Source organism: Bos mutus, chromosome 7 (assembly GCF_027580195.1).
Source record: "Bos mutus isolate GX-2022 chromosome 7, NWIPB_WYAK_1.1, whole genome shotgun sequence".
Classification (NCBI taxonomy): Eukaryota; Metazoa; Chordata; class Mammalia; order Artiodactyla; family Bovidae; genus Bos; species Bos mutus.
Genome location: NC_091623.1, coordinates 27,736,975 through 27,764,954, shown reverse-complemented (window position 1 = coordinate 27,764,954; position 27,980 = coordinate 27,736,975). Strand labels below are relative to the sequence as shown.

Genomic DNA, 27,980 nt, shown 5'->3' with positions numbered 1-27,980 from the left:
AAGAAATCTCACCTTACTAACTTCAGAGCAAAATGACTCTAGATTTACCTGGACTTTTCCTCCTGAGAAGAGACCAAGAAAACTGACATGAGGCAAAACAGTAGAAATAGAAGCAACAGAAATGCTGCTGAGGAAACCAGACTTAGGCCTGGCAAGAGAGTCAGATTTCTGCCCACTCATTGCCCCCAATGTAAGCTCTCACACCAGCCAGGAGGCCTTCCCAAATCTGCAACAAATTTACATATTATGTGCTAACCCTCCTGTTTTTCCTCCCCTTCACAGAAATTCCTGTGTTCTCATGTTCCACACGAACAGAGGGAAATAGAATTCAATGTTTACAGATAGAATTCATAATCTCAAATAAATGTTGCATCTTTAAAAATTAATCACCTTGGAAAACTAATAACGTAATTTGACAGTGCTCAAGAGTGCTGTCTTTGCCAAAGACATTTCTGTCACGAATGCCTCTGTGGGAAAGCCCTCTAAGTCCATGTGAGCGAAGGAATAAAATCAGTTTCTTTTGTCAGCAGAAAACACCTTACCATCCTGAACAGACTAGTTTATTTCAGTATCTCAACTATTAGTCCTAATACTTAGCAGGTAGTAAGTATAGTTGAATCTGAATTTCTACTTGAGGAACATTCAGTGAATGATTGTCATCGTGCCTTGGTGCCTTCCTTACTCCTTGCTTGATCAGTTAATTCCTTCATCAGACCTGGCTTTGTTCTACGGGATTAGTTAGTAATCACTCGCTAATTAGTCAGGATTATCCAGTGGCTCAGCAGTAAAGAATCCACCTGCAAAGCAGGAGACACAGGTTCGATCCCTGAGTGGGGAAGATCCCCTGGAGGAAGGCATGGCAACCCCTGCAGTATTCTTGCCTGGTGAATCCCATGGACAGAGGAACCTGGCAGGCTACAATCCATGGGGTTGCAAGGAGCTGGACACAAATGAAGCGATTTAGCATGCACAAGTGCAGCAAGGCAAACCCAAATCAAACCTACTAGCCAAAAGGGGAGTCCATTGTCTGAAAAGGGGGAGTTTATTGACACAAACGAGTCCTGGGACAGTGTTTACTCTGATCCAGTACGTCTGGATCCAGAAGCATAAATCAGTACTTGATCTCTCTCACTATACAGATGTGCGCACATTCATTTGTGTCACTACTCATTTCTCAAATCTCCTTTCTTTTGTGTTGGCTCCATTTTTAGTAAGGCTGTCTCCCCTTGGAGCAGCAAGATGGTGGCCAGCAGTTTCATTCTTACATCGTAGCAGAGTGAGACATTCTCTTCCCGGCAGTGGTGAATCCAGAACTGAGGGCCAGAGTGGCGTTTCCGTTGACTCAGTCACCCAAGTCTCAGGTCTGCCCACCTGGAACTAGTGATAAAGCAGGGAGGGCCACCTCCGTGACTTGGACCAGGTTGGGAGCCATAGTCACCTCAGGCAAACACGGGTTCAGATAGGAACACAGGGAAAATGTGGCCATTTCCCAGGGCACTTTTGAAACTGTTTCTCCTCAAGAGACTTCAGAGACAGAGTGAATAATAGAAGAAATGCCTCTCCAACTACTAGTCGGGGAACAGGATTCTGGGTAGACCAGATGTTCACTCTGAATACATTGTACCATTTCCAAAAATCAAATTCACCCTCAAAGGACAACTTTTGTCACCATTAAGGATGTTCAAAAGAATATTTTCCCCCTGGAGGGGAAATCTAAAAGTGTTTCCAGACCAATCACAGCACTGCAATAAGCACACAGGCTCTCTGAGGGCTGGCCTGAGGGAATGGTGCTCATTTGTATGTAAAGAGTTCTGTTGTGTGGAGAAGCCTGATCGCTGGCCTTACTCTGCAGTCACACTTCATGTATCTTCAGTGCTGATGAATTGTTGCTATGCTGGGGAGTCAGGAAACTTTCCCTGGTCTATTTCTGGTGGGCCCTGGCTTTCATTATCAGTGGCTGCTAATGCTTTTAATAAAAAAGAAAACAGTGGATCCCAACAACGAAAACCAGTCGTGGCAAAACTGGACAGTGCAATAGCCCAGAGAGTTTGCTCACCCAACTCAAGGTTGAGCACCGCGCGAACCTTAAGTGCGGCTCCACTCTGACCCGGGAGTTCTGACGCAGGTAGCCATAAAATGCTTTTGGAAACAATTTATTCTGAGGCAATCCCTCGTGTAGCTCTCAGATATTTCCGTATTTCCATGTAGTAATTAAGCTAGATGATGTCTGCAAGTAAATAGACAGTACTTAGTGCGAGCAGGTTTTCATAGTGAAAATTCTGAAAATGCAGGTGACCCAGGGAAGTACCTAGTTGTCAGAATTGAAAAGTTAACAGGAATGACTTCCCTGATGGTCCAGGGGTTAAAAATCTGCCTTCCAGTACAGGGGACTGGGTTGGATCCCTGGTCAGGGAACTAAGATACTACATGCCCCAGGGCAACTAAGCCCACATACCACAACTACACAGCCTGCATGCTGCAAGAAAGATCCCTCATGCCACCCCTAAGATGGATGCAGCCAAATAAACAAAAATGAAGTATTAAAAAAGAAGAGTCAACCTGAAACTTTAATGAACTAAAACTAAAAAATGGGAGCTATTTTACCCTTTCAGTTAATCCTCTCTCAATGGATCTTGGGGCTTTATTTATTTGTTTACTGTCGACACTTGGATTTTTTTTTTTTTTTTGAATGTTTTCTGGTCACAAGGCCACCAAAGCAAGTGAATCCAAAAAATGGGGGAGGGGAATTCAATTCTCTTAAAGGCTGAAGCAGATCTCTTTATCTGAAGCGATGTTTATTAAAGATTGGGTTCACTAAAGTGGTTAATTAAATTTAGACAATTTTCTTCACATTGCTTTTCATCCAGAGTGTTCTTCTTGGCAATACGTTTTGAACCCTTTTTATTTCTCCACAGAAATGCAAGGACAGTAAGTAGCTCCTCACCCAGTTTACCAGGCATCTGTGAAAAGCCAGGGGGGCTCAGCTCTCACTCCGCTGAAGAGAGGCTTCCGTAAGCTAAGTTTCGCCACATGGGCAACTTCATCCCAGGCATTGCAGGTATCACACACGTTGACAGTAGGATTTACAGGGTCTAAAATGAATGGCCTAAAACAAAGCAAAACAAACCTCCCACTCTCCATTTCTAAACCAGTTTCAATTTGCCGGATGGTTGTGCTGTGTGCTTACAGTCGTGTCCGACTCTTTGCGACCCCATGGACTGCAACCCACCAGGCTCTTCTGTCCGTGGGATTCTCCAGGCAAGAATCCTAGAGTGGGTTGCCATGCCCTCCTCCAGGAGATCTTCCCAACTCAGGGACTGAACCCAGGTCTCCTGAATTGCAGGTGGATTCTTTACCGTCTGAACCACCAGAGATGCCATATTGGTAGAAGAGGGGAATGCTGGAGTTAAAGATGTAATTCTGTTAAGAAACCGGGAACCATGGGAGGACCAGCCACGCCTGTTGGAACCCCACCAACCCTGACTCCTACTCATTTTCCCTTCCCAACTGAGGAAATCTGTCCTCCCTGGATTAGGTCTTCCATTTCCACTTCACTTGTTGTCTATAACCACATTCTATTCGTTTTGCTCAAATTCCTCTTAATTCGCACTTTAGAATTAGAGTTCTGTGAGAAGCAATTAAAGGAAATGACTTTGTAGTAATCAGGGCCGTCTCATTTACACTGAATCCCATTAAAGCTACTCTTTGCTCCAGACTTCCTTCCTTGATGACAGACCCATTTCCTATATCCTAAGGGGGTAGGGAAGAGAAACAGTTACCTCGTGCGCTTCTGGGTAACTTTTACAAGAACGGGGAACTTGCGAGGATAGTGTCGGTGCCAAACCACGTCAATATCTGCGTATTGAACCAGAAGTTTGAGGACTGCCCTCATTCCCTGCACCAGGCTGAAGGACAGGGGCTTCTCCGCCCGTTCCCAGATATATATGGTGAGGAGCTCCACTGTGTAAGAGGAGGGAAGTCTCCGAAATCTAGACACAGAATGAACCCAGAAAGTGAAGACAAGTTTATTCAGTTATGAGAAAAATCCCAGCTCTAAAGGCAATTAACAGGATGAAATTTCACTCTCAATCTCACTACTTAGCAAATAATAACAATATTTCCATCAACCCGATTGGCGAAAAGCAGGAATTTTAATATCCAACATCGGTGTGTTTGTGAGGAGATGAACACTCTATAGGTGAAACTCTAAATTAATAAAGTGTTTTTTGGAGTCAATTCTATTAAAATTTGACTTGTTCCATCCTATTGACCTAGCATTTTTCACTTCCATGAATTCACTCTGTAGAAACATCTACAAGTACTCAAAGACAGATATAAACAAAAGTATGTTTTTATTTTATTGTTTGAAATAGTAAATACTGGAATGTTTATCAGTAGGGGACTAATTAGATGATTTCATGGTACATGTCCTACTGCACTGTCCAAGATGGCAGCCCCCAGCCATATGTGAATATGAGCATTTGACACGTGGCTAATTTAAGTATATACTATATTTTCAAGAAATATAAAGAAAGTAAAATATGTGAGTGATTTTTTCGTTGATTTCATATTATAAAGATAACATTTTGGATATACCAGGTAAATATTAAAATTACTTTCGCCTATTACTTTTTACCTCTTTAATGTGGCTACTAGAATATATCATATTGCATATGAGGCTCGTATTTAAACCTCACTTTCTATTTTAGACAGTGTTGTCCTGTACAAGAAGCAAGATAGCTCACAATGTACAGATCTAAAGATACAATGTAGATTAACCGAAAAAATTTTAAAACAATAAACAGCAAATACATTTTAAAAAATTAAGCATACACAGAAAACAAACTTGGAGAACATGCTCTAAACACATTGTTGGGAGTTGGGGATTGAGGATGAAGAAAGAAATGTGTTTGCTTTTTTTATATTAAGTCTTTTAAATTGTAGTTTATTTATCAGGGGAAAAAATGAAAGTTGATAAACAAACTTGGGAGGAAAAGAGGAAAAAACCCAACATGAGAATTTTAGGATTTCATAATGGTTGATATCCAAATATGTGTTTTTACTGCCTTGGCATCCATTAGTCATAGAAATATCTTTTGATGATATATTGCAAAATTATGCAATTTTTTTCCTCTAATAGAATTTAGGGGAAACAGAGTAGCATTTTCCTACTATTACATTAAACATTTGTTTTTACCTCAATGAAGGAAATAGAAAAACTAAAAGTAGACAAAGTCTCTTGTCCTGGTAATGAATAGTGAGTCATTTCAGTGATTTCAGATAATCAGTAGCTCAGTCCCTGTGATTCTCCCTCAGGGGCTGTCAACAATGAACACAGGATTTAAAATCCATTTCTACTGATGTTCCCAAATGCCCAAAGTAAATCATGGTTGGAAGTTACTCAAGCAGGAGATGTTCTTCACATTTTATGAAAGAAAATATAGTGAGGTCGGGGGAGACTTAATAAGCATTGAACTATTTTACTTCACATTTTTATACCATTATTACATATATATTTATATAGCTCTGATATGTGTTCATATTATTTTGTATCCTGTTTTAGTCATTTGAAATTGTTTCATGTAAATGTTTCCATGTTTCCCAAACTTTTCTTGAATAGTAGTTCATCAAAATTATATGACAAATTTACTTGCACCTCAGGGAAATTTTCCTTCCCAATTTTCGTTATCTTTAGTAGCACTATTCTGAGTATGCTTATACAAATTACTTTTTTTAATGTGATTTATTTTCTGTAAGGGTAGTTCATCTAAGCATTTCTGATCTCTCTTTTTAAAATCTTTATTTTGCATACTCTTTTTTAATGATATTTTAATACAAATGGCCTCAATTCTTCTTTTAAAACCAAATAGTAAGAAATATTTATTTTACTTCTGACTTTTACCTTTTTTTTTCTTTTTAACTCAGAGGGGAATTAAGTTGACAAATGGTTCAAATATTTTAAAATCCTTAACACATAATAAATACTTAATACACATTGCCAGATTACTTTCCCAAAATAGAAAACCAATTATCATATTGGGACATATGTGGTCCAAATTCCCCACAATACCACCTTTTTAAGTCTTAGAATGATTTTTCTGCTACATTAATACATAAGTTTCTTCTTGCAGACCTGTAAATGCTTTCCACTACCAAAAAAAAAAAAAAATTTGTTAGATTTCAAAACCAGGCTTGTCATCTGACCAAAAATCTCCTCAAGGTAAGAAGGTTTATTTCTTTTTCTGTTTTCACTAGTAAATTTTTACTCAACCAAAAGAGAAAAAAATATATAGGATGGTTAGAGATGCATAGAGATAGGCGGTAACTACACAGGAGTAATGTATGTTTTAACAAACCGCCTAATGTTATCATCAATATTAAACAGAGAAACATATAAAGAGTAAACAGAGTGTGATTCAGATGAACAAATCAAGATTGTTAACAACTTCATATAAAGATGAAGATTTATTCCATGTAGAAAATGGCCATATATAAATATGTTATAATAAACCCCGTCTCTGCTTTTACTGCCAAATGGAGAATTCATATAACTATATTCTAGCTGTTTTTCAAAAGTTTATCTTATAGTACTTAAAACCAGTATCTGAGTCTCCCTCACATCCCTTTACTTTACATTAGAGTCTGTTGCTATCAAAGTGAGGGAAAAAGACTACAACAGCCACATCATCAACTTTGGAGGCGGCCCATCTCCACAGAAGAAGGCAATGGCACCCCACTCCAGTGTTCTTGCCTGGAGAATCCCAGGGACGAGGGAGCCTGGCAGGCTGCCATCTATAGGGTCACACAGAGTCAGACACAACTGAAGCGACTTAGCAGCAGCAGCAGCAGCATCTCCACAGAGGATGACTCTGCTCTGTTAGAATCGCCTACAGTGGAAGGCACACCAAGTGTGAACACTGAAGGACTCGTGCAGATCATGCTAACAGTTTCCCTTTTCCTTTCCTGTGCCTTCCTTCCTTGCAGCAACCCATTTGGTTATGCCACTGAATATTTTGGTTTCTACCAAATCGTTTTGTTATACCTGGAATAATAGAAGACAGATGTTCCGTATTTTATAACAACCCTCATTCTCTCTCTCTCCTTTCTCTATCTTTCCCTCTCTACATGTATTCGCTCTGCCTACCAAAGAAAGACGTGGGACCTGAAAGAGCAGAGAAAAGGAACGTGAAAATCGAAAGGCTCACGGGTACCCATGTGCTGGTTACATACTTGTTCTCTTCGGTGGGGCTGGCAAATGATGTCTTGAGCCAATGTATCATTAAACGAATGAGCTCCTTCACCCTTACGACAGAGGCCTTGACGAAATCCACTTGGTATCGTACGAGGGCCAAGGCACACAGCTGGGCCTCGTCACTGTCCTTACAGGGGTATAGCTTGCAGTAAAGGTGAAGTTTTAAATCTGTAAACACCAGGGAACAAAGACAACCGTGAGACTTTCCCCCTCCTTTCCTCTCCTGGTTTCCCGCGGTACCAACGAGCTATGTTACTCTGATTAGTTAGAACTTCAGCATTTAAAACAAAACCATTTCTATACTTAGGAGAGTTATCACGGTCTACCCCAGTGATTCAAAGAGGAAACTCCGACATTATGGTGCCAGAGCAGTTCAAACGGAGCAAACGCTAGTGCAGGGAAATCTTTCTCATCTGAGGAGGAAAATTTTCTATCAGCAGAGGAAGTTTATTTCTCAGAAGCAAATTTCATTACCGTTTGCAAATATCATCCAGCATATAAACTAAATACCATAATGCTCTGTGCACAAGAACCTATACAATCTCTTCTGTTTAATTATCTAAGTGGTTATTATCTGTATATATATTTTCAGAAGACAGTCTACTACCTGGACACTTGAAGGAACTGATTCTATTTACAAAAATAGAGATGACTTTAAAAGATGCCTTTTGGTCACATTGAAAACAATCTGGCAGTTAGCACTACATTAATGAGGGAGGAAGACGAGGTTAAATAGCAAGCATGACCAAATAGACATCTCTATCTTATTACTACTCATAAAACAACATAAAATCTCACAAAACATCATTAAGTCAGGTTGTGCTTATTCTAACTGAATGATATATAAATGTCCAGTATCTTTTATCATAATCTACTTAAATTTTCCCAATTAGACACAAGAAGAGGTGGCAAGAATACACAGAAGAACTGTACAAAAAAGGTCTTCACGACCCAGATAATCACGATGGTGTGATCACTGACCTACAGCCAGACATCCTGGAATGTGAAGTCAAGTGGGCCTTAGAAAGCATCACTATGAACAAAGCTAGTGGAGGTGATGGAATTCCAGTTGAGCTACTCCAAATCCTGAAAGATGATGCTGTGAAAGTGCTGCACTCAATATGCCAGAAAATTTGGAAAACTCAGCAGTGGCTACAGGACTTCAAAAGGTCAGTTTTCATTCCAATCCCAAAGCAAGGCAATGCTAAAGAATGCTCATACTACCGCACAATTGCACTCATCTCACACGCTAGTTAAGTAATGCTCAAAATTCTCCAAGCCAGGCTTCAGCAATACGTGAACCATGAACTTCCTGATGTTCAAGCTGGTTTTAAAAAAGGCAGAGGAACCAGAGATCAAATTGCCAACATCCTCTAGATCATGGAAAAAGCAAGAGAGTTCCAGAAAAACATCTATTTCTTCTTTATTGACTATGCCAAGCCTTTGACTGTGTGGATCACAATCAGCTGTGGAAAATTCTGAAAGAGAAGGGAATACCAGACCACCTGACCTGCCTCTTGAGAAATCTGTATGCAGGTCAGGAAGCAACAGTTAGAACTGGACATGGAACAACAAACTGGTTCCAAATAGGAAAAGGAGTATGTCAAGGCTGTATATTGTCACCCTGCTAATTTAACTTATATGCAGAGTACATCATGAGAAACGCTGGACTGGAAGAAACACAAGCTGGCATCAAGATTGCTGGGAGAAATATCAATAACCTCAGATATGCAGATGACACCACCCTTATGGCAGAAAGTGAAGAGGAACTCAAAAGCCTCTTGATGAAAGTGAAAGTGGAGAGTGAAAAAGTTGGCTTAAAGCTCAACATTCAGAAAACGAAGATCATGGCATCTGGTCCCATCACTTCATGGGAAATAGATGGGGAAACAGTGGAAACAGTGTCAGACTTTACTTATGGGGGCTCCAAAATCACTGCAGATGGTGACTTGAGCCATGAAATTAAAAGATGCTTACTCCTTGGAAGGAAAGTTATGACCAACCTAGATAGCATATTGAAAAGCAGAGACATTACTTTGCCAACAAAGGTCCATCTAGTCAAGGCTATGGTTTTTCCTGTGGTCATGTATGGATGTAAGAATTGATGCTTTTGAACTGTGGTGTTGGAGAAGACTCTTGAGAGTCCCTTGGACTGTAAGGAGATCCAACCAGTCCATTCTAAAGGAGATCAGCCCTGGGATTTCTTTGGAAGGAATGATGCTAAAGCTGAAACTCCAGTACTTTGGCCACCTCATGCGAAGAGTTGACTCAGTGGAAAAGACTCTGATGCTGGGAGGGATTGGAGGCAGGAGGAGAAGGGGACGACAGAGGATGAGATGGCTGGATGGCATCACTGACTCGATGGACGTGAGTTTGAGTGAACTCTGGGAGTTGGTGATGGACAGGGAGGCCTGGCGTGCTGTGATTCATGGGGTCACGAAGAGTCGGACACTACTGAGGGACTGAACTGAACTGAACTGAATATGAATCTATTTTGTATACCTTTATATGTACCTGTCCTGCCCAATTAAATTGTCACACAATGACACACTTGTTAATCATGGCACATTTAGATTCTGCAATACATAGTTTTAAGTTAATTGGCAAGAAACTATTTTACTTGTAAAACACTGTAAAAAAAAAAAAAAAAAAAAAAAAGCTTTATGCCTTTATCTGGATTTCTAATTTTAAGAGTGTCTGTACAGTCCTTTTATACAGGTTCACTTGTTTAGGGCCAAATCGGAGACAGAAGAGTAGACTGATTATCAACAGGATTGAGAGTAAAATCAGATTCCTGTAATAAATATAGATGAACAAATGAAGCTGTTTATGGCAAATATTCTCATAAATGCTGTTAGAGCAAATAGATTCTAGTCCTAAACTTACAAGGCAACAGTCATTACAACTCTTAAAATACCCTTTCAATTTTACTGACGGTCTAACTTTTTTTAGCAAACAGACTTAGACAAAAACTCAGGTTTATGATGATAAAAGGTAGAGAAGCAATATTTTAACTTAAATTTTGGTATACAATAGGTATATCAGATATTTGATGACCTTTTCCTATTATCTGATAAGATGTCTTGGCTGACCCAGAGATTATCTACTCAAACCCACCTCTGTATCAACATTTCCCCTACTTCAAGATTCTTCACTGACAGGAACCTAAGTTGGTGGTCTCTAACTTAAATTATTTTTGAGGCTTGTGACTGGCTGTTTCTACTCTGTTGTGACTTAGATGAGTTTATTTTATCACCATCATCTTTTGTAAAACAGTCATACTTGGGTCCCTTGCCATTAGTCAAGTAAATATTCTAAGCACTCTACATTTATTAACATATTTCCTCTTTAACAACCATTGATGTAGCAACTATTATTATTTCCCATTCACAAATAAGGAAATAGGGTTGGAGAAATGTTTCCCAAAGTCACACAGCTAGGAAGTCAAGCCATCTAATGCCATTTTACTATCCTATGTCACAGGTGAGATCTGAGCCCAAATGCTTCCTAATCAGAGGCTAATTCCATACTTCTCAGACTTTAATGAGAAAAAGAGTCACTTGGAGATCTTTTGCAATGCAGTTTCCAACTTAGTAGGTCTAGGGTGGTGCCCAAGATTCTGTATGTCTAACAAGTTCTTAAGTGATGCTGCTACTGCTGATCTGGAATCATATCTGGAGCAGAAATACTGTCAACCACACCCTTATCAAACCTCATGGCTTTGGGCTTCATTGTGGCAGAAGGGGCAAACTATTAATTGTCTAGCATAGATGTGAGATGTGCAGGGAATAATATTAAGATGCCTGTGAGGATTTGACGTGATCATCTGAGTCTTGCTCTGACAATCACTGGCAACATTTAGCTGCCCATTAAAATTCCCTGGAATCCTAGGACTTCTCTAAATTGCTCCTCTCCTGTCAAACCCATTCCCCATCATCAGTGGAGAGAAGCAGGGTTACATAATAATTTCAGTCTTTTAAAAATTCATTTCACACAACTGTGCTCAAGAACTCAGGGGAATTAGAAGCCAGAGTAAAAATATACTTATGCCCCACTGGGAGACATTCTAGCTTCAGAGCTACTGATATAAACTCAGATTCTCAAGACTACCCAAGAGATGGCTAACAATTGTGCTTTTGAAGTCTGCACACAAGATAAAAAAAAAAGCATTTTACACAAACATGAGAGCTTCATGGGCTATGGTGAGACCTAAGGAGAAGGAAGTATCTTTTCTTAATAAATATTCATTGAACTAAATACAATTGCATGCTATGTGATTTGAAATTAAATCTTTTGATTCTTACAACTATCCTTGAGGTAACTTTCTTATCTCAGTTTATAGATGAAAAGCGAGGCTTCAGAGTTTCTCATGACTTACCTAAGTTCACACAGATAATGTGAAATAGAGTTGAGACTTGGCCTCAAGCCCAATATGTACTGTCTATTACATAACTTTGATGTCATGTCAATCTACACAGGGCCTACACAAGGAGAGAGACCTGGATTGTCATCCCAGTTCTTACATTTACTAACTACATAAATGTGGGCAAGTTTCTTAACTTTTCTAAGGCTCAGTTTTTAAATATTCAAACTGGGAAAATAGCTTCTTTTCAGGTTTCTTGCGCAGGTTCATTTATCAGATTAATCTTAAGGCAATGAGAATTATATATGCCATGTAATAGGTGTGGGATAAATCACAACATTTAAAAAACATCATAGGTTCAGGAAGAGTATCATGCTGCTAAGTCACTTCAGTCGTGTCCGACTGTGCAACCCCATAGACGGCCGCCCATCAGGCTCCCCTGTCCCTGGGATTCTCCAGGCAAGAACACTGGAGTGGGTTGCCATTTCCTTCTCCAATTCATGAAAGTGAAAAGTGAATGTGAAGTCACTCAGTCGTGTCCGACTCTTAGCGACCCCATGGACTGCAGCCTACCAGGCTCCTCCATCCGTGGGAGTTTCCAGGCAAGAGTACTGGAGTGGGGTGCCATTGCCTTCTCCCGGAAGAGTATCATAGGGTTACTAAAAACTCAGGTTGGGCTGAGTTCACACCCTCCTTCCTAGTAGCCCTTCTTATCTCAGAGTTCTCCTTATCTCTGCCCAATGTAGATGATATTATAATAAAATGACCTATTTGTGTGTCTCCAGACTGTAAGGCCCTCCGGACTATAAAGTCAACTATGTCTTATTCATATTTGTGCCCCCAGGCCTAACACAGTTCCTAGAACATGGTAGGCATGCAGAACATATGTATTGACAAATTATAGCACAACAGAATTTTAATATGAGCAGCACATTGTCCAACAGTGCTGATAAGTAAAGAACCAGATTAAGAAAGTCAACATATTCCACTGGAGTTTGGCTGAGAAAGGGTAGGATCAATGCTATGCTCATTCATTCCCTTTTCCAATACATATTTATTGAATAAAAAAGTTCTAGGCACAAATGCGGGCTCCCTGGTGGCTCAGCTGGTAAAGAATCCTCCTGCAATGCAGGAGACCTGGGTTCAATCCCTGGTTAGGAAGACCCCCTGGAGAAGGGAAAGGCTACCCACTCCAGTATTCTGGCCTGGAGAATCCCAGTCCATGGGTCCCAAAGAGTCAGACACAACTGAGTGACTTTCATTTTCACTTCAGGCACAAATGCAAACGTTATCCTCAAAGACCTCCAAATGCAATGCACAATGGCAATATAAGGGGAACATGTTCCAGCAGCAAACCATGGGGGATTCCATTGGAATGCAGAAGAGGCAGGTCCAGAAAGGACTGATGAGGGAAGGAAGGTCACCAGAGGTGCACCAGGTCTTGAAGGGTAAGGAGAAACTTTCAAGGCTGAGAGTAGGATGGGACAAGAAAGGTTTATCAGGAGACACATAGTACAAAGACACAGAGAGAGGAAGGAAATATTTAAGGATTAGTGGCTCATGAACCTCTCCTCTCCCAAATGTGAGCCCCAAAAGAGCAAAAATATTGAGCTCCTACGGAATTCATTGTTAAGTATTTAATGGTACGAGGTAGGTATTCCAGAAATGATGGTTGAATCGAGTATATGAATCAATAGATCAATGAACATATTTGATACCTGCTGCTAAGCCAGAGCAGGGCTCACACATTGCTATGGCCTTTTCCATTCTGCATTTTGCCCTGCAGAGAATATACCAATGTTTCAGTCAAGCAGACACTTACACTCAAGCCCCAAGTTTTCTAGAGGCTACATTTATATCTATATAAATCCCTGAGTCATCTGAGACTCTGATTGGGCTATTAAAACAAAGATAACACAGATGAGGTGGCTTAAACAACAGAAATTATTTATTTTCTCAGTTTTGGAGGCTGGGAAGTCTACGATCACGGTGTTGGAAAATTTGGTTCCTGGTGAGAGCCTTCTTCCTGGCTTACCTTGGAGGTGAAGGCTGACTTCCCACTCCCTGTTCATGTGGTTGAGAGAGCAAGTTCCGGTGTCTCCTCTAACAAGAGGCATGAATCCCATCACTGGGCCTCACGCCCATGATGTCATCTAAACCGAATTGTTGACAACTCTCAGAGGCCTCACCTCAAGACGATCGGGTCTGGGGGTAGGCTTCAAAGTGTGAATTTTGCGGGACACAAACATCCAATCCATAATAGGGCCCTCACATTTTTGCCTAAAATGGAGATACTCTATCTCCCCTTTTCTGAGTATGATTAGTGGTTATGCTTCATATCTCACTCTGATGCTGCTACTGCAGCTAAGTCACTTCAGTCATGTCCGACTCTGTGCGACCCCATAGATGGCAGCCTACCAGGCTCCCCCGTCCCTGGGATTCTCCAGGCAAGAACACTGGAGTGGGTTGCCATTTCCTTCTCCAATGCAGGAAAGTGAAAAGTGAAAGTGAAGTCGGTCAGTCGTGTCTGACTCTTAGCGACCCCATGGACTGCAGCTCACCAGGCTCCTCCATCCATGGGAGTTTCCAGGCAAGAGTACTGGAGTGGGTCGCCAGTGCCTTCTCCGATATCTCACTCTAGATACCACAAAATCTTAGGGATGCAAGTTCAAGAGAGAGGGAACGTATGTAAACCTATGGTCAATTCATATCAATATTTGGTAGAAACCAACACAATTCTGTAAAGCAATTATTCTTCAATTTAAAAAATAAATAAATAAATAAAAAGCAGCTCCTTGCAGGCCAAGTCCAAACTTGTTCTGTGTTCTTTTCCCACTCTATTATACTGGCATGCATGCTTTAGTCATTTCAGTTGTGTCTGACTTTTTGTGACCCTGTGGACTGTAGCCCGCCAGGCTCCTTTGTCCATGGGATTCTCCAGGCAATAATGCGGGAGGGGTTGCCATGCCCTCCTCCAAGGGATCTTCCCAACCCAGGGATGGAATTCAGGTCTCTTACATCTCCTGCCTTGGCAGGTGGGTTCTTCACCCCCAGCACCACTTTGGAAGGCCCTTGTTATATTGGACAACTAGTTCATACTTGATCCTACTTCTTAAAACTGGTAACATAAGGATGACTGGCGTTAATACACTGCAGGGGAAAAAAAGTGACTTCCAAAACCAATAAGCAATTCAGTTCTTCCAGAAGCCTAGCTCAGTACTGTATCTGGATGTGGTCAGTCCCCCATAAATACATATTAAATCAATAGCCATTTTAAAGGTTTCTTGGGAAACCAAACAAATAAACCTTACCTGTGGAAGGTGTAGGTCCCAGGATATCATAATAAGCCATGATCTCAAAGGAATGGCTGTGAAGACTTTCAGTACATAAAAAACTGAATCTTAGAGACAGTGGTGTTCTCTTTCCCATTAGTATCCTTAGAAAAGAAGCATGACATTGTATGAATGATTAGAGAAAGAAAAGAGAAAAATGAGATGAGTTTTGACCATCCTTCACCTACTTCTAGCCTTGGTGCTCCCTTGGCACCTTCTTGGACATGCCAGGGGTGTTCCCTTCCCTGGATCTTGCAGTTTCTGTTCCTCTATCTGGACTACAATTAACTCGAATAATTCGCACAGCTGGATCCCGGCTTCATTCAGGTCCCTGCTGCCCCATTTGGCCTTTCCTGGCCATCCTTTAAAACAAGAACTCCTTCCCTATTCCCTATCTCCTTACCCTGTTTTATGTTTCTTCAGTTCAGTTCAGTTCAGTCGCTCAGTCATGTCTGACTCTTCGCGACCCCATGAATCGCAGCACGCCAGGCCTCCCTGTCCATCATCAACTCCCGGCAGCTGCTGCTGCTGCTAAGTTGCTTCAGTTGTTTCTGACTCTGTGTGACCCCATAGACGGCAGACCACGAGGCTCCCCCGTCCCTGGGATTCTCCAGGCAAGAACACTGGAGTGGGTTGCCATTTCTTTCTCCAATGCAGGAAAGTGAAAAGTGAAAGTGAAGTCTCTGAGTCTTGTTCAACTCTTAGCAACCCCATGGACTGCGGCCCACCAGGCTCCTCCGTCCATAGGATTTTCTAGGCAAGAGTACTGGAGTGGGGTGCCATTGCCTTCTCCCCAACTCCCGGAGTTCACTCAAACTCATGTCCATCGAGTCGGTGATGCCATCCAGCCATCTTATCCTCTGTCGTCCCCTTCTCCTCCTGCCCCTAAGCCCTCCCAGCATCGGAGTCTTTTCCAATGAGTCAACTCTTTGCATGAGGTGGCCAAAGTACTGGAATTTCAGCTTTAGCATCAGTCCTTCCAAAGAACACTCAGGACTGATCTCCTTCAGAATGGACTGGTTGGATCTCCTTGCAGTCCAAGGGACTCTCAAGAGTCTTCTCTAACACCACAGTTCAAAAGCATCAATTCTTCGGCACTCAGCTTTCTTCACAGTCCAACTCTCACATCCATACATGACTACTGGAAAAACCATAGCCTTGGGACCGCTTGGCATTGTATTATTTGTTTATTTCTCTCGTAGAGGGGTATAAGGTGCACACAGGCAGGAACTGTTTGTTTTGTTCACTGTTCTATCCCTAGTATCTGACACATAGTAGATGATGAATAATTTTTAAATGAATTATTATCTAAACATGGATTGGGGCATAAGATACTGTTAATTATGAATATGATTAAATGAAATAAGAGAACTAGACTTCTATTTCTGAGTATAAGGGAATAGTGAACAGCCAACCAATGCTCATTGGGAACAACTGGAAAACTCGATTTAAAAAATTATATGCATGTGTGTCTTAGAGGTACTGGAGGGTTGCTGCTAGAAAGGTCAGGATTTAGTGAGGACTGGGGCGGCAGATTGTGGAGAGATGGACTCATAGTCAGCTGCCTTGTTTCCTGGGGACATACGCTGATTTGGGAAATAGACAAGAAGCTGAAAATAAAGACTTTGGACAGGGAGAAGCTTTGGGGGTTCAAGAAACAAGTAGAACTTTATCAAGCTTATGAGGCTGAAGCAATGCAAAGACTTGGAAATCACAAGCATGATGAGAAGGGAAGGGTGGAGAATTGAACTCAAGATATGACCTGCTTTTCCCTCCAAACATCTGCTGAGTTCTGAAGATGCCTGGGACAGGCATGGTTATGAAATGAAGCAAAACGTCATCTTGAAAAGCTGAATGGAGGTGTAGGTAGTCTGTCCAGGCTGAGACAACATGCATCGGGATTTAGTCTCGGGGACTGTGGAGACAAAGGTTAGAGGAGAGGACTTGGTGAAGCTGCTGGACTGTAATGCTGAGGAACTCAGCGGCATGTTGGAGACAGCTGGAGGTCCTTAAGAAGTATTGATGCCTTGGCTCACCTCCAGATAGTTTTAGTCAATGGGTTTGGGGGTGCAACCTGGGTGATCAACTCTTATTCTATCCATTTGGTGAGGAAAGGATACCCCTCTCTGGAAAAAGAGACCATCAGCTAAAGCATCTAAGATGTTTAATGCACAGGGCCCTGGTTTTAATCTTTAAATCACTAGAAATGAAATTTCAAATCACTAGGAATTCTAAGAGACAGGGCTATAATATGTTAAACTAAGAAGAAAACCAAACTGTAGAAACAGACCCCATAGGTGATCCAAATATTGGCATAAATGGATGAGATTTTAACTGATTAATATGTTCAGTGAACAGAGGAACAGATAGCACAAGGAGACAAAAAGATGAAAAATTAAACCAGAGATAGATTTTCTATATATTAAAAAATGGAAATTACAGAACCGAAAAAAATAATTGAACTTAAGAAATTTACAGAAAAATTTAACAAAAATTACATATAGCAGAAGAGACTGTGACCTGAAAGACAAGCCGAAAGGCATCATCCAAAATGAAAAAAAAAAAAATTGCATATATAATGTCCTTTCGTTTGAATTGAACAAGATTTCTGAAATTTTAAATCCCCTCAGCACTTTTCTCTAAATGTCAAGAACATGAAGGTGGCTCAAGTGGTAGAGAATCCACCTGCCAATGCAGGAGACACAGGAGACTCAAGTTTGATCCCTGGGTTGGGAAGATCCCCTAGAAGAGGAAATGGCAACCCACTCCAGCATTCTTGCCTGAAAATCCTATGGACAGAGGAGCCTGGTGGGCTACAGTCCACTGGGTCGAAACGAGTCGGACATGACTGAGCACATATACACACCACCAAAGAAATATGTTAAATCATTATTATCATGACTATATCCTTCTCTCTCAGTCAGGAAGGGTGAAAGGAATGAAACAAACCAGTAGCCTAACACTCCTGTCATCATTTAGAGGCAGATTTTGCTATGCTCAATATAAAAACTCTGTGTTTGGTAGACTCTGTCCTACGTGGATAAAGTTTACTCTTGTGAATGCCAGAGGGCTTAAATGAGAGATTGAATCAATTGGGGAGTTCAGATCACTTTTAGAATGGGTCAAGATTAATGAGAATGTCAGTACTATCCTAGGCTAATTTACATGCAATTTAATATCCAATGAGTATCTCAAAATATTTTTGCTATTAATATCAGTGGAAATGGGACATGGATCCTGGCAGTGCTTGGTCATGAGTCCTCAGATGATATATTTGCCACTGTCCACTTGATTTCAGCCTAATCCATCAACATGTTTTGTCTTGGCCATGTCTTGTCAGGACAACTCTGTCCTGTCCTGTGGCTTTAAAAGGGTCATGTATCAGAAAAGGGTCTTAAGTTATCTGACCTGATAATATAAAGAGGGCTTCTTGTTTTTCTAAGATCTCTAAATCAAAGCAATTAGAAATAAGAGCTAATGGGCAGAAATCCCAATCACAAACATAACTTACAAGTTATAGACATGATGCATTTTTTACAGCAGTGTCTTATTAAAAGCTCAGAATATGTTTCCCCATTGTGGTTTTCAATAATAAACACACCAGTGTGTGCAGAAAGGAGCCCCGTGCCTCTGGTGCATAAACGATTTCTAGTACTTTGGGCTTACGGGCCAAGTCTCCTGAGGTTTCATTCATAAGCAGCGCCCAGAAAATGACTGACATAGAACAGTTGCTGTTACTGGTAGGTTAAAACGTGGACTTGTTCCAAAGGACAAGAAAGGCTTTTCTCACACTCATCTTTCAAAATAAAGTAACTGAATAGCTTTAAAAATAACAGCAACAAACAATATATCACCAAAAACCAGGTATCAACTGAAACAATAAACGTTTTTACTCTCTCAGTGGGTGGGAGTCAAAACCAACTGTCAGACTCACATATCTGCTTCTTTTCCATTTTTAATTCAATTTGCCCTTCAAGTGAGTCACAGTGTGGTCTTGGTTGCTCTGAAAAGCAGAGAATAAAGCCAGAAAAAGCAACTGCTGTATACAGATACTAGTACAAGGCAACATCCTGGACAATCTATCTCCTTTCCTGACTTCACAATCCTTTCCACTCAGGCTGCCTTAAAGTCTCATTCATCCTGCAAATATGCTCCTTTTTTTTTTGCCAAAATCGTCAGCAAAACAAAATAGGGGATAAGGCATATTCTGCGCTGAACTAAAACCATTATAGCCCCTTGAAAAATCACTCTGAGAAAAAGAATAGGCATTTAATAAACATGAAGGAAAGGATGGTGGTTACCTGGGAATTCGGTTCAACTTTAAAGGCTTGTCAATTAAATTATTTAATGAGTTGAAAGCATAGAAGGAATAGAACTTAGAAAATGAGCTTGCTTGTTTTTAGGAACAATTAGAACAAGTAAATGAAGGTTTTCAGAGCTGTTCTTTTTCATAGGTTCTACTTCAAAATTCATTCTAGAAATCCAACAAAATAAAAGCTTCAAGCATATTTTGTCCAGGAGAAGAGTGCCTGCCTGATATCCAGAGGAGAGGAAAAGGAGTTAGGGAGAGCTCATCGATTAGGGTCTTTGACGCTGAGCGGGCAGGGAGTATAGAATTAGGACATTACAGTGAAGGACAAAGATTTTGATTCCAAATAAGGTCACCAGGGAAAGGGTATACCCCAACTCTTATTTTTAATGTGCCTTGAGAGTACTTTAACTGTCCTACTTTGATAAATAATAATAACAATGATATAATGTAACCTATAGTTTACAAATTTAATGGGGAAAACTTGGAAGAAGCAATGGGTAAAAATGAAAAACACATTCTCCTATTTCTTTTTTTTTTTTTTCTTTTCTTAAAGGTGGTCTTTCCCTGTTCAAAGTGTAATCGTATGTGAAACTCCATCACTTCCCTTTTTGCCTTTCCAACCCCAGCGTGCTTCATTATAGTCACCATCATGCCATTCATCTGACGTCTTTGCTAACTACCACAATTTAGTAGGTGTTTGGTATTCCTAAAGGTAGTGTTTTTCATTAAAAGACACATTCAAACTAGTTCTGTATACTAATTTGAAGCAAGGGCTTGGTAATGAATCTATTATTTAAATTAATAAACAGTTCTGGGACGTTGTTTTAAAACATGGATCTTATTTTAGGATTGAAGTGGCACACAGCCTGGTCTATTTTTCTCCCCCAAAAATGTTTTACTCACTTTACGACATAGTTTTTTGTATTTTTTTTTTCATCCACAATTCATTAGACTGAATAAAATAGCAGAAGATGTAAAATTGAAATAGAAAAATAAATAGCAACGTGTCAAGGTTTTTTCTTTCTTCTTTTCTTTTTGTAACTCACCAAAAAAAACAAAAGTTCTGTCTAGCTGGCGAATTCAACATTGAGGGCAAAGAAAGCTTGCGTGTAATGTCAGCAAAGCCATTTCAGCAAACGACCCCAGGACATTGCTGAAGGGAATGTTTATCAGACAAATGTGTCTCCAAAGATTCTTCCTACTTGGAGGCACCTTTCTCAGTCCTTCCTGTTTGCATTCCTCAGGGTCAGATTTCAGCTAAGAGAGGGAAATTGAATAAAGGTGCATTGGAGAAGATATAATTAGTCCTTAAATCATAGGATCTCAAATTCATGAATTTCCTTGAAAGTTTAGCTAGAAGTCTTTAAAAAAAATAAAAGCCCCCGGGGCAATCTCTCCAAGTTTTCTCCCAAGAATTTAATGTTCACTTATACAAGTAACATTACTCAATAATGGTCTCCTGTGCTGAGTTTCCTCTGGCAGTCTTTTTCACCTTTGAAATGAAGAATTCACAGAAGTGCATTCACTCAGACCTGTTCCCATATGCAGTTCGCGTCAAGCTTTCTCTCAGAGTCTCCAACCCTTCTCTCAGTTGTTTCTTGAAATGGTTCACATCGGCAAACACCTCACTGAGCAGGATGATGTCAATCTCCGAGCATCCTTGGGTGTCAGTCCCTTTCACATAAGAACCACCCTGTGAAGACAGCGGGCACGATGTGGGGGAAAGCTCAGCTAACCTTGAGGGAAGTGTAGATTCCTGGCTGTAGCATGTTTCAGTCAATTAACACTGTGAATAGCTTAAATATATGCTACTTTATCTTCCCTCAACTTGGTGGGGGCGGTAAAAAAAGACAGGAGAAGAAAGTCATCTACGATGGTTCACAACTAAACTTAGGTTCAGTTATGGGAAGAAAGCAGAATTTGCAGGAAAAGTCTGAAAATCCTTATGAATAAAGAGAGCTAGAAGTTCTCAGAGTTTCTACTTGAGAGCCACTTGATTGTGAGGAGTCCACAAAGGTGGGAATTAAATTCCCCACTAGTACATGTGGTACCTAGGTGTCCTGAAATAAACCCATTCCTACCAGTTGAAACCTTGAGTGACTGGTGCTTCTGGAGGGCGTTTGTTTGCTATATTTCCAAATAGATCACCAATGAGTTCAATAAAGTATTCTGTCATTATAATTAATGAGTACTTATTGCAAATCTCTTAACTAAATATAATTTTATAAAAGTCAAAACTTAAATTAGTTAGCAGCACAGCCTTGCTCTACTTAGCACTCAAAGAAAACTTTAGGTTGCAATTTCCCAAAGGACGCTCTTTAGCAGTAAAAGAAGCTGTTACGTATGATTTGGGAAACATTACATCCACAAGGTAAAAGCGACCTGTCAACAGACTGTGACAACACAATTTCTCAAGAAGTTTAGAAAACATTGTAAAGCTCTCAGTCCTCTGCCATTTATTGCATGTTAATTTCTTAAGGACTTCCAACAGCCCATTCCGTCAGGCACCATGGGGCTTGCTCAAGCAAGCAGCAATGTGCCAGTTTTATTCTTGGCACCGACCTAGCCAACCTTTTTTTTCTAGAATATAATTGCTTTACAGTGTTGTGTTAGTTTCTGCTGCACAATGACGTGAATCAGCCATATGTACACATATATCCTCTCCCTCTTTGACCTCCCTCCCACCACCACCATCCACCCACGGGGGTCATCACAGAGCACTGAGCTGAGCTTCCTGTGCTATAGAGCCTGTTCTGAGAGCTGTGATGGCAACTGCTGACTCTAGGATTATATGCCTTAGGTGACACCTAAGGATCGAGAAGCTGCCTGTGCAATCCCAGAAATGCCTGCCCTGCTAAAAATCCAGAGACAGGAAGTCATTGCCAGAACTCTCGGCTTCAAAGTCATCCTGCACCCGCTACATCTGGACCAGGTGAAATAGGCACCCTGTGCCCTCCGGCCTTTGCTCTGACTTCACTCGGTTCTGGACTCAGTCTTGTGGTAGTGCAACTAATTGAGGAAACCCATTTTGTCACAGTAGCAAGGGAATGTGGGAAATGTAGTTTTTAGTGCTTCCTTAACCAGAGAGAGTTTGTAATGTGCTAACATGTACAGTCAACCTCCAAGAATGGTATATGCCACTAAGTTGCTTCAGTCGTGTCCGACTCTGTGCGACCCCATAGACGTCAGCCCATCAGGCTCCACCGTCCCTGGGATTCTCCAGGCAAGAACACTGGAGTGGGTTGCCATTTCCTTCTCCAATGCATGAAAGTGACAAGTGAATGTGAAGTCGCTCAGTCGTGTCCGACTCTTGGCGACACCATGGACTGCAGCCCAACAGGCTCCTCCATCCATGGGATTTTCCAGGCAAGAGTACTGGAGTGGGGTAAGAATGGAATATAGGGCACAGCAATTTCACAACTTAGTTGATCACCGGCCCTTGTTTTCACCTTGTGGGACGGGAATAGAACTCTGACTCCCCATTTCTAGCTCCTGTGATCATGCTTTATTTCTGTGGAAGAAAATATGCTCTTTCATATTCAGGCTTTTTCCACTGCTTATTAGGTAGCATTTAATCATACTCTTAAATCATCTTTGCTATTGTTACATTAAAAGTTAACATTTTTTATTTTAAATAGACAAGGCTTAAAGATACTTTTATAACAATCATGTGTGCACTTTAAAATGAAGAAATGGAAAAATGGTAAAAAAAAAAAAAAAGCCCTCAGAACTATGTCCCATATTTTTTTTTCCTCTAAACACTGATCAGATACTATGTAGTAGTGATACTAACATTATAAATAATAATGATAGAAGGGAAATCACGCCATCATTGTTAGGACCCCTTCATTGTGTTCAGGGTATTTTCCTTCAAGGCAGTTTTCACAGAATGACCCTGCGCTCTGCGGACAACTGTTCCCGGACACAGTGAACTGTCTTTAGGCTGAGAGGAAGTCCATCAAGACAGCACCTAATTACTTCCATAGGCAGGTTGCTCAGGCATGAAACAGTGCTCTGGGGGACAGGCGTACCTCCTTTGCCTGAAATTCCCTTAAGCATTTAAAAGCATCGGTCTAGTGAGAGCCAAGTCTTTGGCCCTGCCAATGTAAAGGCACTTTCACCCCTTGGGCAAAAACTGCCAACTTTAATGGGTTCCAGCTGTCACATGGTTGAGTGCCTGCCCCGCCAGCCGGCAGCTTGCCCTGGCATTTCAAAGGGCTCCTAGCAGGCCTCTTACAGCCACTACAGAAGGCGAAGCTGGCCTCTGAACACATGGCCCTGCCGGATTGATGTCCGTCACCTCCAGGAGAAAGGAATGGCTTCCTTAGGGCTGCGTGGTCCAGCCTGAGGGCTGGGGGCTCAGATTACCTGGATCACTCGGGAGGCCGGCACCGGAAAGGAAGTCTGGATCAGCTGGAGCAGGGCACCGATCTCCGCTGCACAAGCAGCTCTTTGAGAACCAGAGGCAGGGCAGATTTTTCGGTCTGCAAATCTCTGTAGCTCTTGGGGACCTTTACACTCCAACATATTATGAGGTGAAAATCCTGTGGACATTTGGGCTTCATAGAGAAAAGATCAATATTTGACATTTGCTGCACAGAAATAGATATGTGTGTGTCTGACACAAGCATCTAATTTTGTACGCAAGTTACGTCTAGTTAATTACCAGGACTGCCTTGTTCTGTCACAGGGAGACCTACCCTCTCTGCTGGTAGGGCGTGAGGGGAACCAGCAGAGTTCACTCCCTCTGGAATTAGCTGGCATGTTAACCCTAAGTCCCAACAGAGAAATGGCTGAATTTCTCTGAGAATAAATTGAGATATCCATTCTTATGTCAGGAAAAGGTCTTTGCCCTGATTCATAAATCACTTTAAGTTTCTAAATGAAAAACATGTATGTTATCAAGTTTCAATAAAATGATCCCAGGATAAAGCACTCTAAGTTAAGCCATCTATTCTAAAGGTCTTAAACTGCCAGCCCACAGGCCAAATTCTACCTGCAGAATGTTTGCCTTAGACACGCACAGCGTTTTCAAAATGAAGAAACTGAGTCAACAGCTAGAAATCAAGAGATAGTACATTTTTTAAAATGAGGACATTAGAGGTGTGTATGCTAGTGGATGTGTGTGTTTGTGTTTTAAGACAGAAATGCTGACAAGACTGGCCACACACTTCACAGGAAGGAACTGAATAATTGAACTCTTAAGTTCAGTAAATGGGGCATGTGAGCAAAACTGACAATAGACTGATTAACCAGAGGAAAAGCATACAGATTTTATTGATCTTATTTTTTTTTAATGTTCACAGAGTCCTTTCCAGAAAAGAAATGAAAACTACCAAGAATCAGACTTGAGTATTCTGAAACTCCAATACTTTGGTCACCTTATAAGAGCCAGCTCATTGGAAAAGACCCTGACGCTGGGAAGTTCAAAATAATCAATATGCTGAGTTGGCACATTTGAGATGGCATATACCTGATGCCTTTCAACAGTTCAGAAAATTTCATAAATTTGCACTCGATACATCATAGTGTGTGCGTGCTCAGTCATGTTTGACTCTTCATGACCCCATGGACTGTAGTCCACCAGGCTCCTCTGTCCATGGAATTTTCCAGGCAAGAATACTGGAGTAGGTTGCCATTTTCTCCTCCAGGGGATCTTCCCAATTGAGGGTTTGAACCTGCATCTCCTGTGTCTCCTGCATTGGCAGGTGGATTCTCTACTGCTTAAGACATCAGGATAGATCATACACACACCAAAAAAATCCCTGAGAATTTGCAATAATAAACTGGCTTTCATTTAGGTTTATATAACAAATTCATATTATCATGGAGAATTAATTATAAAGAGGCCTCTGGCAAATGCCTTGAAGAACTCACTAATCCTTTCTGGAAATGAACTTTCAACTGATCCTTCCCTTTCAAGCACATATGGAAGTTTCACAGAAATTGAATATATACTCAGCTATAGATAAAACTCAACACTTAGCAGAGAACTGATATCACACAGATTACATTCTCTGACCAATGTGCAATTAAATGAGAAATCAGTAACAAAATAGCTAATATATCCCATACTTTAAGAAAGTTTTAAAAACACATACTTCAAAAGAGTCACAGATCACAGAAGAAATCACACTATAAATCAGAACATAGTACTAAACAATAATAAATTTTACATTAACACTCAGAGGATACACAGCCCCTTCTTTAAATTTCATCAATTATGCCAAATTAACAGATTGGGGTTTTTTTGTTTTTGTACATTTTGATTCCTTTGCTTGAAACACAGTTACCATTCCTTTTATGGACATTTCACCAAAAACTGATCACTTTTCAGTGACTATTTTATATTCGGAGCCAATTATTGTTTCCCGAAAAAAGTTTTATCTTAAAAGACTTTCATAGAGCAGCAACCACCAGTTACTTTAGGGGACAGAACCATAAATATGAGAGCAGAAGGTGTATTACGTTAGTTTTGTGGTAATTTCTGATGGACAGACCATAATCTGACTCCCACTTGGATCCCGACATTCTATCCCATTGTTGCTGCTTCTGAGTTGTCTCTTTGCACAACGCCTCAGTTTCCCAGCTTCCTCCTCCAAGGTGCCTCTACAGAATTACCCCCCACCCCCAAGAGTATGGGCTTCCCAGGTGGCACTAGTCGTAAGGAGCCCGCCTGCTAATGCAGGAGACCTAAGAGACATAGGTTCGATCCCTGCATCAGGAAGATCCCCTAGAGGAGGGAATGGCAACCCACTCCAGTATGCTTGCCTGAAGAATCCTATGGACAGAGGAGCCTGGCGGGCTACAGTCCTTAGGGTCACAGAGTCAGACACGACTGAAGTGACTTAGTACACATGCATGCCCCAAGAGTATACAATGTCAAGTATATACTAGCTCCACCCTCTGCACTCTCTATTTGCCATTCTTGGAAACAACCTGTAACGCTCTGACATAGGGAAGCCACAAGACAGCTTCTATGCAGCGTGAACATCCATACAGGGAAGGCACCGGGCATCTCCATTACCTCTTTTGCAGGCTGTAAAGTGATGGTCTTGTATTTCATGGTTCTCCCGACTAAGGACTGTCCCAAAGCGTCTAGAACACATCCTACATGTTTTTGATATTTTTGTATCCGTATATTTTCCATTCCTTTCTTCTAGATTTTCCCAGTGTAGCTTGTGTGTCTCCATGGTTGACCTGTCACGTGTAGACTGAGAAAAAGTAAATACTTAATCCAGGAATTATAAGAGCTATTTCAGAGATCTGCTGGTTTTCATTTGGCTTCTCACTAAATGCTCCCATTCATGGGCACAGAGAATTCTCATTCTATGTTCTCAAAACATAGCAAAGTCCATTAGTTTGGGTTTTTGGTTTTTTTTTTTTTTTGACACAGATGGAAAACTGCTGCAGATTAATAAAGCAATGAACCATGAGAACCATACTGCTGAAAAAAGTATTTTTAAAAAAGCACTAGTTTATATTTTATAAAATCAGAAGAATGAGAGCCCAGTTCTTCTTTTGATGTTTACTTTTGCAGGCCTTGGGCTAATCACTCAACCTAATTGGGTCTTTGATCCTTCATTTGTAAAATGGGGGAGGGGAAAGGAGGCAAGGGAAGTCAATTAGTCTACCTCTAAGGGCACATTAAAAGTGAAAAATTCTAGGGTTGCAAGGACTCCATCCCCACACAAGCACTTTGGAATAATAATTACAATAGCGCCTGCCCTGGGTATAACGCATGGGTCCAGGGAATTCTGCCCAGTGCCCTTCACAGCAGCTCTGCAGGATGGGTCATTTAGAGCCAAGAAGACTGAGACACGCAGCTTTAACCACTGCATCTGACCTGTGGCCTGTGGCCACGAGTTTTTCCTTTCAGTTTTCTGTTAATAAATCTTCATGAGAGAATGAAAAAAACAAAACCAACAAACACAAAGCATAAGTATTTTAGGAAAAGGAGGAGATTCTCGCTCCCCGCCCCCCACTTTCGCTCGCTGTACCTCACTGTGACCTCGCTGCTTCCCCTTCAGGACTTCTTGGTCACATTTTTCACGGTGAACTTTTCCAAGATGCTTCTGTTGAAAGTGATACTTCAGAGCCCTGCCGCTGATAAAGTCACTCCCACAGTGCTCACAGTTGTAGGATTTAAGAGTCCACATCCTTTCCCAGTGAAGGATCAGATTTAGATCCTGCTGATGACAAAGCAAAAAGATAATAAGCCCTTTGAAGAAAACCCAGTCCCTCAGAGTTAACCAGAATAAAGATAATATTGTTTCTAGTGTGCTAATTTGTGCTCTATTGGATGAATGTTTTCCAAGACGTTTATTTCTCACTGATATCAACTATGATAGCATGAGAATAGTCATTTAAACCAGCTGCTGTAACTCGAGTTGATAAACATTTAGGAGGCTGTAAAGCCAACAAAACCAAGTGCAAAGCTGTGTGTGTAGGTATATAAGTACATTTTTTGAAAAAGAGTTTCAAATGAATCTGTGACCTAAGAGATGTTAACTGTGGATTTAGATATAATCTTTACTCAGGGACTCTCTAAGAAGCGTCATTTCTTCAATTTTTATCACTCAACGAATTCCCATAAATGAGAAAATGATCATGAGTGATGATTTCTACATCTTTCAAATTAACTCTGTTCTTTTTTAAAGTAAAAAAAATGCAGAAATTTGTACCAAGGGACAGAGTCTGGAAGATGTGGGCGATTCTATT

At 40.9% G+C, this 27,980-nt stretch overlaps 1 protein-coding gene across 1 annotated transcript; it reads right to left on the bottom strand.

Annotated features, from left to right (window-relative positions):
• Positions 1-1,936: 1,936 nt before the first annotated feature.
• LOC138988610 (2'-5'-oligoadenylate synthase 1-like) lies at positions 1,937-27,980 on the bottom strand. The gene is made up of 9 exons (XM_070374774.1): positions 27,944-27,980; positions 27,260-27,448; positions 26,287-26,473; positions 23,628-23,818; positions 20,792-20,952; positions 14,927-15,051; positions 7,231-7,420; positions 3,780-3,989; positions 1,937-3,106 (listed from the first exon to the last, which is right to left on the bottom strand). The coding sequence occupies exons 2-9, from the start codon at positions 27,416-27,418 to the stop codon at positions 2,950-2,952; spliced, it is 1,380 nt and encodes a 459-aa protein (XP_070230875.1). The 5' UTR covers positions 27,419-27,448; positions 27,944-27,980; the 3' UTR covers positions 1,937-2,949.